Source organism: Xyrauchen texanus, chromosome 7, assembly GCF_025860055.1.
Source record: "Xyrauchen texanus isolate HMW12.3.18 chromosome 7, RBS_HiC_50CHRs, whole genome shotgun sequence".
Lineage (NCBI taxonomy): Eukaryota > Metazoa > Chordata > Actinopteri > Cypriniformes > Catostomidae > Xyrauchen > Xyrauchen texanus.
Window position 1 is genome coordinate 39,505,325 of NC_068282.1, and position 15,271 is coordinate 39,520,595.

Sequence of the window (15,271 nt, forward strand, 5' to 3'; positions counted from 1 at the left end):
ATTGAAGGTTCCCATGAGCACAGTGGACTCCATAATTCTTAAATGGAAGATGTTTGAAACAACAAGGACTCTTCCTAAAGCTGGTTGCATGGCCAAACTGAGCAATCGGGGGAGAAGGGCCTTGATACGAGATGTGACCAAGAACCCGATCGTCAATATGGTTGAGCTCCAGAGATCATGTGTGGAGATGGGAGAAACTTGCAGAAGGACAACCATCAATGAAACACTCCACCGATCTGGGCTTTATGGCAAAGTGGCCAGATGCAAGCCTCTCCTCAGTACAAGACACACAAAAAAGCACCTAAAGGACTCTCAGACTTTAAGAAAGAAAATTCACTGGACTGAAGATACGAAGATGATTGAACTGTTTGGCATCAATTCCAAGCATCAAGTCTGGAGGAAACCAGGCACCGCTCATTCCTGCACAATACCATCCCAACAGTGAAGCGTGGTGGTGGCAGCATCATGCTGTGGGGGGTGTTTTTCAGCAGCAGGGACTGGGGGACTTGTCAGAGTTGAAGGAAAGCTGAACACAACAAAATACAGGGATATCCTCAAAGAAAACCTGGCCCAGAGAGCTCAGGACCTCAGACTGGGCCAAAGGGTCACATTCCAACAGGACAATGACCCTAAGCACTCAACAAGGACAACACAAAAGTGACTTAGGGACAACTCTGTGATTGTCCTTGAGTGGCTTAGCCAGAGCCCGGACTTGAATCCAATCGAACATTTCAGGACAGACCTAAAAATGGCTATCCACCGATGGTCCCCATCTAACCTGACTGAGCTTGAGAAGATCTGCAGATAAAAATGGCAAAAAAATCCCCAAATCCAGGTGTGAAAAGCTTGTCGCATCATACTCTAAAAGACTTGAGGCTGAATTTGCTGCCAAAGGTTCTTCAACTAAGTACTAATTTAAAGGTCTGAAAACTTATGTCAATGTGATATTTCAGTTTTTCTTTGTAATAAATTTGCAGTTATGGAATCTCTGGTTTTTGCTTTTCATTAGGGTATAAAGCGTAGATTGATGTGAAAAAAAAATATTTAAAGCATTTTAGCATAAGGCTGTAACATAAAAAATATGAAAACAAAATGAAGGGGTCTGAATACTTTCTGAATGCAATGTGTGTGTGTGTGTATATATATATTATATATACATTTTATATATAAAACAACATATGTTCTCTTTTAATTAAAACTCTAATATGAGAAAAAGACAAGAGAGTGGAGAAGACTTCTTTCAGTTCCCTAGCTTAAGGCCCGTGTTTCTTTATCACTCTTACACAAAGAGAAGTACAAATCCACAGGCATACATGCAGCATGTTTTGGGGTTTGTTCTGATATAGACAGTGATGATGAAAGAAGCAAGAAGGACGAAAAGGAGACCGATAAGGAGAGAGAGAAGGAGAGGCGGATGTGAAGATAAATGAGACAAAATATTCCCCCAAAGACCGTCATCCGCTGGCACACACATGCAGGCACACACACAAACACACACTGTTGCAGAAATGCCAGTTTCATATTAATGCGCTTTCAGTCGGCAATAATTAAATCAGCTTCTGAGAGGAGCAGAGCAGAATTACCGGATTACCTGATATTCTTCTTATTTTATCTTTCTCCTTCCTTCTCTATCAGTGTCTCTTGATTTTTTTCCTGCCACCCCATACCTTCCCGTGTTCTCCATCTTCTGACAAACCGAGCCATCTTGAAAACTGGCACTGTCCTCCCCCACCTGTCTTCTTGTTCGCTCTCTTATGTGGGATGCGGTGGAAGCCGATTAATGTGCCCCCCGTTTGCATCAATCACATTTCTACAGATAGATCTGACAGCCAACTTAATTGTCTGCATGTCTGAGGGGGACGGCGAGAATAAAGTATGCATATGTGGCTGGCACTTGTTCTGAGAGAGGTTAAAACATTCTCTGGTTAAGAATGAGTGGGACAAAGTGTTAATTGCATTTAAAGTGGTAATGATAGTACTATGAGAACCTGTCGAAAAAGGCTCTCATTCTGAGCAATAATCAGTTCAACCCGGACTGAATTACTAGGGTTCTCATTCTGTTAACTAAACTGACTAGGTAAAATCACTTTATAATTTATTGAACACTTCAAAAGCAAAACGCTAATGGACCACAAAAGTAAACAACAGCGGGGTGAGCTTCTATAGCTTCTATATTATTTTTGCGTTCCCATTTGCTCCATCACAGGAAAAAAATCCACTTTTACGTATCACCAACTTTCCAAAATAGAGAGTGAATAAAAAATAGAGAGGTGGATTACGGCAGTCAGAAGAGGAAAGATGCCAAGCTTACGGTCACGACCTCAGAAGCTGCATTTGAAACCCCATTGCAACAATGTTGACTATTCTTTTGAGTTTTCATTTTGTCCATTAAAGGGATAGTTCATCCAAAAATGAAAATCATTTACTCAACCTCATGCCATCCCAGATGTGTATGACTCTTTTCTTCTGCTGAACACAAACAAAGATTTTTTGTTTGAAAGTGAATATCTCCTCTGTAGGTCCATACAATGTAAGTGAATGGGTACTAACATTTTGAACCTTCAACATGTACATAAAAGGCAGCATAAAAGACTCCAGTGGTTAAATCTATATCTTTAGAAGCAGTTTGAGAAGTGTGACTGAGAAACAGATCAATATTTAAATCCATTTTATCATAAATTCTCCCTGCCCAATAGGTGGCGATATGTACGAAGAATGCAAATCGGCAAAAACAAAAGAAGAATGTGAAAGTGGAGACTGATGAAAAGAATGAAATATTGATTGTTTCTCACCCACACTTATATCGCTTCTGAAGATATGGATTAAACCAGTGCTTCCCAACCACAGTGCCGACACAGTAGTGTGCGATGAAATGTTGTCAGGTGTGCCGTGGAAAATTATCAAATTCCACAAAATAAATAAATGCATGAAAAAAATAATAATAATAATTCAGGGATCCAAAATCCTCATATTTCAGAGAAATTCGCTGTTTTGAAACCATAATCGGTCACTTTTGTGATTGTTAAGAGCAATGATTAAAGGGTAACTAAACCCCTGCTCAGAGTCTGACTCCACCCACTAGCAATATTTGAAAAATGCTCGAAAAGTGGGCAGACCCCAGCGGGGATAGAGGGGACGAACCGAGGGCGGGGATGAGCGGGGGCGTGCACCTGAGACCCGTAGTGACAGATTAATTGACAGCTGCTGTCAGACTCTAAAATGGAGTGACGCAAGTAGCTTTGCCACGGAGCGGTCTTTTGAAGTCGAGGACCTTTCTCCCCCACCTTCACCTGAAGTGGAGGAGGGTGAATTGTCTGTGGACACAGGGCCGGAGCCATATCAATTCGAGCCGCTGGCTCAAACTGCGGTTTTAACTCCCTGTTGAGGATCCGAGTGCGCATTCACCTTCACTTAACTTTAGCCTAACCATAAATTGTGATTCAAATATATATGATCACTCACCTCAAGACGCTGCTGAGGTGGTGGAGTCCATGCAGGAGGAGCAGCGTTTGGCACTGCGTCGCTTTTCAGTGCGAGCTGTTTGGAGAAGCCCATTTCCACCTCCATTGCGTTGGAGAAGCAATCCCGCATAAAATGCAGTTTGCACACTCCTACAGCTCTAGGCGGGAACTCGCGGTCTTCCAGAACAAGGACGTGCAACCCCTGGCACCTAATTTCCAAGTCTATATGGAAAGCAATACAGTCCAGCAGTGCTGTTGCAACCAGCAAAATTACACCTATGTACCATCCTGACCACTGTACTAAATACAGATAATCTATGCTAACTTGAAGCTATCCTAACTGACGCAATACTATGCTACTAACTAACTATGCTTCTAACAATACTACACGAACAAATATGCTAATTAACTACCTAGGCTACACGAAATAATCTAAATAACTATATAAATGCTATGCTAAATAGATGCTAAAATACTCTATCCTGATCGTTTTCAATACTCGCAATTCCAACTCCTGACTCGCTACAGTGGTTGACGAAACGAGATGGTTTTTATACTGCCATGGGCGTGGTAGCTCGTACCAAGGGCGTGGTGAGCTGGAACCTGCTTACGTCAGCTGTCACCGCTTACGTCACGAAGTACTGCAAACAGCCAATAGGAAAATTCAACTGCAGTAGCCACCGTTCAACCTGAAGAGGGCAGCACTCAGACGTTTTTACACCATATATTGTAGAATTAAAACACTTTATACACAAATGTCAAAAAAATTACTTGAATCAATGACCAGTACTAATAAAGCCCCATTCTTACAGATCATTAACTAAAAAAAGTTGGTTTAGGGTTTAGTTACCCTTTAATGTGCAAAAGTGACAGATATTTATACGCGTTAAGGGTCTTTCATATGACTCGCGTCAGTGCTGCAGAATACATTGAAGTCTATGAGGTGACTTTACACCAAAGTGCTTTTCACACACATGTTTTTGCTTCACCAATAATGTTTTTGAGAGTACTAATCAACAAGAAATATTTAAAATACTGTCCACATTTGTGAAGAGACATTGAATGTCTCATAATTTCTTTTAATTACATATTACCTCATCCTTTACGAATATCAGAGACCCCAGTTATTGAACTAAACCTAAACATAAATGAGTAATTTTATTACTTTCTGCCATCAAAGCAACTGCAAGCTTTTTTCTCTCTTCCAAATACATGTTTTCAATGTTTATTGTGCACACGTGAAAACTCGTAAAATCGCCCCTCTGGTGAAGCTTTCTGCAACTCTTGTCATGTGGAGGGCAATGCTTTGTGTGGTGTGTCTGTTCATCTGTTCTCTTCATAAATAAATAAATGCGTAACCTGTTATATGCTCGTCCTGTAAATTCAGATTAAAGATGAAAATAAAAGCTATTAAATATCTTATTATCATTCAAATATGAAAATTACATTGACAGGTAATAGATTATGACCGATTTTTTTACGACCCTGTCCGTCAATATGACAGACGACGAGAAGGTCTAATTTTTTAATGGTTTATGGTTAACCTATTTTTGTGGGGATTGTGGTGTGCCGTAGAATTACTGTGGATTACTGTTATGTTGTCTTTGTGCATTTGATGCATTAACTTCAAAATGCTGGTACCCATTCACTTGTATTGTAAGGACCTACAGAGCTGAAATATTCTTCTAAAAATGTTTGTTTGTGTTCTGCAGAAGAAAGAAAGTGATGCACATCTGGGATGCCATTAGGGTGAGTAAATGAGAGAATTTAACATTTTGGGTGAACTATCCCTTTAATGCCAAAAGTAATATAACACAAAGAATACTGTTATAAATCAACAATAAATTTGCTATATATACACTACTAAATAAGGTGGAAATAATCATCACCACAGTCTGTGAAATGAGTTTATAACACCAACACTGAAACAGCTTTTAGAGGGATTTTGCAGTTACTGCAAAACATGAGTTTTGTCTGAATTCTTTCAGAAAGTTTCTGTAAATTAACTGGTTAAAATAAACGATTCACATATAATCCCTTGGGAACTCGAATTCATTTTAGTGAATCAGTTTTTTGACGATTCACATAAATGATGAACTAATTCACATGAGCCCCTATGCAGCCTTAAAGGGACTTTTAAGGCCTGTAGACTGATTTTCATGTGAAGGAAGCGGGTCGCTTTTGCGATGGACGTTTATGCGCGCTCCCGAGAGCCTTGCCTCAGTGCTTCCACTATTCAACAGCGACAACAAACTGCAACACTTGGTAACATTATCGTAACTCCAACATCTGGCTCCCAGAAAAACACAGACTCCAAAAAAAAAAAACATATATCTACTGAATCTGGCCAAGCGGGAATGTGATCGTGGTCGAGCAAAAACTAGATTGAACATTGGCAGGGCAGTTGATTCCTGGAGGGATCTTCTTTTGGTTTTGGGTATCAAAAAAGACTCTGGATTGGTGTTCTCCTTATTGGACAGGTAAGCTTACATAACTGCAAAGCGTGTGAAATATAGTGCCATAAAGATTGTTCTGTGTAATTTTAGCTAACTTGATCTTGCCTACTAACGCTAACAAATTGCAAGCTAGCTTGCTTCATAACTTTCATATAATTTCAACGATATTCCCTTTATACTAAAAGTCAGGTATACAGGATAAATTTAAGCAAATACGCTGTTTTCTTAGTCGTAGTACAACATATGACATACAAAACATACAATAGTGCAACATAACAGTGCAGTGCAACAGTAAACTGTCTGGTATAGTTTGGTAGTATGTAGCTGTATGTGTGTATCAGTATGCTATGTTAGCTGAAAAGTAGTTTTAGTTTAGTCTCAAAGTTTGTGGTAAAACAATCATAACAGTGTAATTTTAATTATGCTACCTCATCTATCAGCATGATGCCGGTGAATCACGTTCAGACTCTTTGTACGTTACGTCATTGTTTTGGTCGATGCTCGCTCATGTCCCGCTCGTGTGGAGTGGTGGTGGTGTAGTGGGCTAAAGCACTAAACTGTTAAGCAGAAGGTTGCCGGTTTGATCCCCACAGCCACCACCATTGTGTCTTTGAGCAAGGCACTTAACTCCAGGTTGCTCTGTAAGTCACTTTGGATAAAAGTGTCTGCCAAACGCATAAATGTAAATGTCCCTATGGAGTGTGTGCACGAGTGCGAGCAAGAGCAACAGGTAGCTCGCTGCAGTTCACTTAACGGCCACAGGTGTCATTAATAACAAGGGTGTCTGTATCTTACATACTGCACCTTTAAGAAATTATGTGAAATATTTAGTTAATTGCTGCTGTTTATAAATATATTTCCGCTCAAATATATAAAAAAAAAAAAAAATGGGGTGTTTTCTAGATTTATTATTTTATATTTACACAATTACAGGGAATTTTCTCAAATAAAATGGGTTTGGGAAATGCTGCATGTAGGACTCAAACCTGTATAACCCTCATGAACACCACAGCTATATGTGTCATTACTTGAACCCTAATTTTGGTGGGTATTTGAATTTCAGGACAGAGGAAAAGATGCTGGAGTTACATGTAAAAAAATGCAAAACTCTGACTTGATAAACAGCAGTCTCTCTGCCAAAAAAAAGTGGCACCTGAGCTACAGGGGTGGAGAGCCGTGTGGAATATCAACCATTAACAACGTGTGGAATATCAACCCTTAACAAGGAGACTTGTCAGAAGACAACAAAGGGCCAAAAAAGAAACAAAAGCAGGCAGAGATAATTACAAACAGGAAAGAGTCAGTGGAGCATTAAAAACTTTACAGTTTATATAAGAGAAAAGGATATTTCCGAGTGTCAGGAAAGATGGAAGGAAAGCAGTGTTATTGTGCATGTGCGTTCACATGTGTGTCTTTACGTAAAGGGGGTGGAGAGTAAGACGACAACGGTATTAACAAAAGGCCCGGTTAATTGGTTGAGATTCATTAATGCTGCAGTTTTTCAATCTGCAGCCAAAACTGTGAGTGCTAAATCCTGGATGGTGTTTTCACATGCCGAACAATAAGACAGTAATTATGACAGGAGCAAGTCACTGGCTTTCTTCAGCCCTGACTGTGCCACAGAAAGAACAAAAAAACAAGACTGTTAAAATCAAGTTTTATCAGACAGGTCCATTCCAAGGGTATGGACGATTGGAAAAACAATTAATATTTTAAAGGAATAGTCACCCAAAAAATGTTATTGTGTCATTTCAAACCTGTATGACTTATTTCCGTGGAACACAAAATAAGGTATTTTAGATAGTACAGAGTTCTCTTTTTCATGATAGGGACTGGGGGTGGTTTAGCTTCAAAAATGGCTTTTGTGCTATATTTTAAGTCTTATGAAGCCATACGATCACCTGTGTGAGAAACTGGACAAATTCTACTTCAAATTTGCTAAAAATCTTCCCCTCTGACGCAACTATCAAATCTCATTTCATTCAAATATGGTGCATCGAGATGCGTCCTGCCAGAACCCAAACCTGTTATGACACATCTTGATGCATCACATCACAACTAAAAGATATTTGATAGTTAAGCCCACTATGATTGAAGATAAATTGTCCAGTCTCTCATTTTCGTAAACTAACATAAAGATGAAAACAAATGATTTAAAAACATTTTCATAAACTGAAATAAAATAAATATTGCAAAGTAAAACTAGACTAAAACTTAACAAAACTAATAAAAGTTTTGAAAAATTAACTGAAATCGAAAAATAATGATACAAAATAAATCATCGTTTGTAATCATCGTGCACCAGAGATGCCACTCCCTTTATGCATATTATACAGCCGGCGTAAGGCACCAGCTCCCTAGGGAGGCACCATCTTACCCTAGGGGTTACCAGAAAATCCAATGGCTGCACTTCCTCGCACGTTATGTGTTATTCAAGGAACTGACCGATCGCCTTGCAGCTCGCACCACACTTCGAAACACCCGATTGACTGCTTAATTTTTGGGTAACTCTGGAAGTGTAAATAAAAACTAAATAGAAATGTTTCCTCAAAGTAACTAAACTGTAACTAACTAAATGAAACCAATTAATGAAATAAAGTAATGAAACTAACTAAAACTACAATGAAAAATTATAGCAAATCTGAAAATGGTTTTAAAAACGACTTTGAAAATGCAAAACTAAAATAACTTTGATTGTAGAGCGCCAAACGCCTGTGTAAGTTAAATAAAGTATACTTTGACAGCCTAGCATTCGACTGTACACAGACGCCAAGCATTCGCATCAAAACCGGAGTATACTTTGTTCTTTATTATATATTATATCATTTTGTTCTAGGGGAAATTAAGCAAATAGTCAGTTATATTTCGGCATGTTCCTCACACAAAGCTATCCAATGGTTTCAGAAGACTTTAAATGTAGCACACAAGTCGCATGGACTATTTTTATAATACTCTTATGGTTCTTTTTGTCCTTTTGGAATGTGAGAGGATCATTCCCTATTCACTTTCATTGTGTGTAAAATAGCAGCCAGAGCATTCTGCTCCTTTTGTGTTGAAGGAATATTCCAGGTTAACCAAAAGATACTACAAAAATAATTTCAACTCATCCCTCCTTTTCTTTCAAAAAAATCAAAAATCAAAGTTACAGTGAGATGTGAAGCTTCTAATTCATAAAAGAACATATATTCATTTTTCTGTTAAAACTCAAGTTATTATTTGAGCTGTAAAGTTGTCTAAATCATCATTTTTAGTTGTTGACATTACATAAAAAGTTGTAAAATTGGCTGTAACTTTACACAGAAAATGCTAGTAAGCAATTTACGTCTTGTGGCTATACTTTTGAAACAGTGAGTATTTTAATGTTTACGGATTGGCCCAATTCACTTCCACTGTGAGTTCCTCAATTGAGCTTAACTTGTATTGAACCCGGAATGTTCCTTTAGTACGGATTTGCATCGACATAAGGGTGAGTAAATGATGACAGAATTTTATTGAACTATTTGAACTATTCCTTTAAAAATCTAGACTTTAGAGAGACACCAAACATGTGTGCCTTATCAGACAAGTCTAAAACAGTAGAAAATAAATGTGCTTAATCACAGGTCACTCAGAGAGGAAAAAATGTATTCGTCATCAGACAGGAACAGAGGTCCCTGATGACATAGGTCTCCAATCTATTGCCAACCCCACAGACTAAACTGGGAGATGTGTTCAAAGCATACAACGTGCTAGTGTGTATGATTGTGCTTCAGTTTTGACTGAGCACTTTTCAGTCTGCAACAATAAGCAACCCTTGCATCAGGGTATGAAAGATTGTATGTGTGTGTGTATATGTTTTCTTACCGCATGTGCTGAGTGACGCTGTGGCTCCGTGGTTTAAGCTGCTCTTGGCATTGGAGGCTGCTGTGGATGAGGAAGAGGACGAAGAGGAAGTTGACGATGCAGAGGTGGTGGCGTGGACGGAGGCCGGGTTGGAGGAAGGCGAGGTCAGCCTTTCTACAGACTCCATATCTGTCAACCACAATCCAATCGATAATTAGAGCATGCTCAAAAACACACAAATTTCCACACACACACACACACACACACACACACACACACACACACACACACACACCACACACACACACACGCATGCGGCCTGCCATTCTTCCTTTCACATCTCACTTGCCATGAACAATATTTCTATTTAACACCAGTCAGTTTCCTTCACACACACACACGTCTGCTCACAACACGTAACAAACCTGCAAGCATATTTCTACAAGACTACACATTAAAGTCCCGTTTGGGCAGAGGGTTTTTCGGCATGTCACGTTAACCATTCATTCACTGTTGAGACCCCCTTCAAGAGTACAGACAACAGACTGACACAGGCTTAAACACATTCACACACTTCCATGCACACACAAAGTGAGTAGTGTGCTGATTTACAAGACTATTCACAGCCATATTTACACAGCGTAAAACAAGCCTTCTCACACTTGATGTGCTTAACAGGCAAATTATGCCTTTAACTGTTTCTGTGGAGATTTCACAGTTTGGAGAGACACATACTGAATACAGACGCATGAACTTGCGAGCATGCAGCCAACATATACAGTACACACAAACCCACAAGCGTTCCTGAGTTTCTTATTCTCTCACCAAATACAATTCCACACATACTTCCACATGAAAATACGATTAGCTGCTGTCTGCATGTGATTTGAGTATAAAAATCTATATGAAAAGAATCCAACTCATCAACTGTTTATGATGGGCATATTTAAAGTTTGGAAATATTCAGCTTGGCTCGAATACAAATCTTATTGCGAGATTCTGATGAAAGCGTGGTGAAACACACAGATTGTTATTCTGTCAATATATATATATATATATATATATATATATATATATATATATATATATATATATATATATATATATATATATAGATAGATAGATAGATAGATAAATAAACACTTGTGGCCTGTCTCCTGAGCTGCTCTCTTTCGTGTGTCTCTTTGCTACACACACACAAATCACACACACCTTGCCCAAGAGCAATGCTGAGGGGCCAATAGTACAACACACACTCTTTCACTTTCACTCAAGTGTCTGCATTTTGGTGTAAACAGTGGCAGGTGCCACAATCTGCCAATGTGATTGTTATACCCCTCCCTTCTTTCTCTTCAACTGCCATTCTCTCCCTCGTCTTTAAGATCATCCCTCCATCTCAGATTTCGAACTATTTTCTCCTCTCTTGTACCCTGCCTTCCAAAAGGTCAGAGGTCACCAGGTCATAACCCTGCCAGCTCAAGTTCATGGCATAATGAGTGCAAGTTTGAAATTCTACCCTAAATAACCTGCAAAGCACTGCTTCACAGAAAACAAAGGATGAATTATACAGCTCTGGAAATAATTAAGAGACCACTCCAAAAATGTTCTTATATCAGCATCTCAACATGTACGGCAGTCATTCCATTCCAGTGACTGTTGAATTCGAACACAAGCACACTTTATTTCTACTTAATTAGGTGCTGATTAGGTGATCACCTGAACCTAATTTTATTTAATGGGGTAAAGTTTAAAAACCACTGCTGTGGTCATCACTGTCCTTTCGCAATAGTACAAGTTGGATGGCAAAAACAGTGCTAGTAGTACTAGCCAAAAGAAGGGTTCAATTCTGGCTTTACTGGCAGAGGGATACAGTGAGTGTCAGATTGCTTCCATCCTTAAAATTTCAAAGACGGCAGTTCATAAGAAAAAGGTCAAGCAGCAGACATTGGGGACAACAAAGCTACAGACCAGCAGAGGGCAAAAATGACTCTCCACTGACCAGGATGACCGCCAGCTCATTCAAATGTCATTCAACAACCATAGGATGATATCAAGTGACCTACAAAAAGAATGGCAAAAGGCAGCTGGGGTGAACTGCACGGTGAGGTTGGTTCGAAACAGGCTCCTAAGGGTAGGGCTGAATTTGTGCAAAGTTAAAAAAAATGATGCCCTTCATCAATGAGAAGCAAAGAAGAGCCAGGCTGAGGTTTCCAAAAGACCATAAGGATTGGACCGTAGAGGACTGGAGTAAGGTCATCTACTCTGATGAGGCAAATTTTCAGCTTTGCCCAAAAACATTGTCATCTAATGGTTAGACGGTGACCTGAAGAGGCCAACAAGACACAGTGTCTTGTACCCACTGTGAAATTTGGTGGAGGGTCAGTGATGATGTGGTGGTGATTCAGCAAGCTTGGAACCTGGCAGATTCGTCTTTGTGATGGATGCATGAATCAAGCCACATACAAGGATATCCTGAAAGATATCTTGCTTCCTTCTGCTCTGACAATGTTACCCAACTCTGATGACTGGATTTTCCATCAGGACAATGCTCCATGCCACACAGCTAGGACAATCAAGGTGTGGATGGAGGAGCACCAGATCAAGACCCTGTCATGGCCAGCCCAATCTCCAGACATGAACCCCATTGAAAACCTCTGGAATGTGATCAAGAAAAAAATGGACACAAGCCATCAAAACAAAGCCGAGCTGCTTGAATTTTTGCACCAGGAGTGGCATAAAGTCACCCAACAACAATGTGAAAGACTGGTGGAGAGCATGCCAAGACACATGAAAGCTGTGATTGGAAATCAGGGTTATTCCTAAGTTAAAACATTAGTATTGTGTTGTATAAAAATTAACATGAACATGTTTTCTTTGCATTATTCGAGGTCTGAATACACAGCATCTTTTTTGATATTTTGACCAGTTGTCATTTTCTGCAAATAAATGCTCTTAATGACAATATTCTTATTTGGAATTTGGGAGAAATGTTGGCAGTAGTTTATAGAATAAAACAAAAATATTAATTTTACTCAAACACATACCTAAAAATAGTAAATCCAGAGAAACTGATAATTTTGCAGTGGTCTCTTAATTTATTCCAGAGCTGTATAATCTCATTCTTAAAAAACAAAAGTTTTTACACATATATTTCACAATTCAAGTTAGAAACGGCACATGTCATGTTCTCGGTGAAGTTCTTGCTAACACAAACACACAGACACTTGATAAAGGCCTGTATGCTGAAACATGCTGGTTCAATTAAAGGGCACCTATTATGGAATTTTGAAAATTACCTTTCATGTAGTGTGTAACATAGATTTAAGTGAACAAAAACATCCTGCAAAGTTTTATATATGAAAGTTCACCGTAAAAAAAGTTATTGTCTCTCAAAAGTAGGAGTCGACTCTGAGTCAATTTAATGAATCATATTTCCAATGAGTCATTTTCCTTTTCGTTGTGACGTCAAGACGAAAAATTATCAAATTGGCCACGCCTACTCATTGCGCGCGCAGACACCAGGGAAAACTTGAAAACATCATGTCTACAACAAGACGCTGTGTTCTGAAGTGCATATCAAAAGCGACCTTTTTTCCACTGCCCAGGGACGAGCATGTGAAGAATCAGTGGCTAGAGTTTATATTTACAACTATACCACACAAGTATAGCCCGAACCTTGTGCTGTGTTCGCGTCATTTTAATGATTGCTTTACGAACATGAATGCTTTCAAGTGTGGATTCGCGAGCCGGTTGATACTGAAGGAAGGTTCAGTACCAAGTTTATTTGGATCAGCTTCCTCCTCCGAATCACAACCTGTAAGTATTATTAATAATTGTTGCTTTTATGTGTTTTTTAGCATGCTTAATAAGTATTTGTGTGTGTTGTTTAAGTCAATTTTTTTGAAATATGTGAAATGTTTGTCGATGTTATTGGAGTTGTCATAAGGAATAGAGCAATAACTTGTAGTAATGCAGTGCTTTATCAATATGTTTATGCGTTGAGCTAACGCAAACAATAACTGATTGTGTGTTTACCACCGAACTTTGGGCTATGATCGCTAACATAAATCAACTCAAATTCCTTCTCTGATTTTGATTTTTTTACTACAAAGCGGTGATGGGCATTCCGTTTCCGACAATCTCTGCACAGAGTATACCAATCACAACTGACTGGGTCATCTGACCAATCACCGCAGATTAGAGTCACGCAAAGGAGGGGTTTGGAAAAATGAGTCATTGAACGAATCATTTGGGAGTCGGTGAGCAAATCAGGTAAACATAAATGCATATTATAAGACAACAAAAGTGTTTTTTGTCATTGCATGCATGTAAAACTGTTGTTGGGGACTCCCAAAACAATATTAGGAACATTTCAAATGCCATAATAGGTGCCCTTTAAATTCTCCAATTAAGTGTTGCTACCTTTTTACTTTTAACACATACAAAACAAACTCATGTTTACGTTGCTATTTAATGAGGACATCCCATAGACCACTATTGCTCAATCAGTATATAAAGCTTATTGTAATTATAACACAAAAACCAAACCCTTTACTCCTCAAAAAACATATAGCATTTTCAGAATTGTTTTTAAATTTTTTATGAATCACTGTTACCTTTGAGGAAGTATTGCTAAGTATGTACAAACACACACACGTATACTTAGCTATCTAACTAAAGACATACAGTACCTTAAAAACATTTATACAAAAAATAAAAATAAAAACATGATTAATTTGATTTGAATCGTTTTTCCAAATGTCCCCAAATGGAGGTTATTAAATATTTTCCCAAATTATAGCCAAGTACCTAAAGACACAAACAGGAAATAAGGTTTGTGAAAATATTATGGTCTGTCCAACCTCTTCTTCCACAGACATACATACTCCACTGTGATAAAGGTCTAATGGCACAAAGATGCTGAGGAAAGATTTTATTTTCTAGAATGTAAAACCATGCATTTCACATGAGAGAGAGAAGAGAGAGAGAGAGAGAGAGAGAGAGAGGGTGTTATTGCAGTTGTCTACCTCTCTTCAGCTAGTCACTTAGCCTGATTACCTTAAACATCAACAGTAACAGGCGAGGGCCTCAAAATAATTCATAACAACAACCGTGACTACCACAATAATGGTATGCTAGAGTATTAAAGGATCCAATCCTGACTTAATTATCAGAAATTAAAATAGATTTGGCATCAGAATTAGTCTGATTTTATTGCTAATTAGCCATCTTCCACTGTGGCACTGGAAGGCAGGCATCGTAATCTCCGTGAGCTGCGTAATTAATTTGCCTTCGTGCATGCAGCCAATGAGATCGCGGGAAAACCAGCAGGTCCCAGATCCCGCGAATGAGTGAATCATATGCTAATGCTTTGTGGGATACATTTAGTCCGTGCAATATGGACGACACCTCTGGCTCTCTCATCAGCCAAAAATAACAGACTTGATTCTCATGAAAGTGAAGTCCTTCCAGAGAGAGACACTACATAGAGCTGTGTGTTATTTAATTTAACCTCAAAATCAATCACTCCTG

At 38.8% G+C, this 15,271-nt stretch overlaps 1 protein-coding gene across 9 annotated transcripts in view; it reads right to left on the minus strand.

The window, feature by feature from the left end:
- LOC127646161 (bromodomain adjacent to zinc finger domain protein 2B-like) overlaps nucleotides 1-15,271 on the minus strand; it is a 118,580-nt gene that overhangs the window by 48,040 nt on the left and 55,269 nt on the right. For all 9 annotated transcript variants that reach the window (XM_052129635.1, XM_052129634.1, XM_052129633.1 and 6 more), the window contains exon 3: nucleotides 9,761-9,928. In XM_052129635.1, coding sequence (XP_051985595.1) covers nucleotides 9,761-9,926 — 166 coding nt within the window. In that variant the 5' untranslated portion in view covers nucleotides 9,927-9,928. The remainder of the gene's footprint in view (nucleotides 1-9,760; nucleotides 9,929-15,271) is intronic.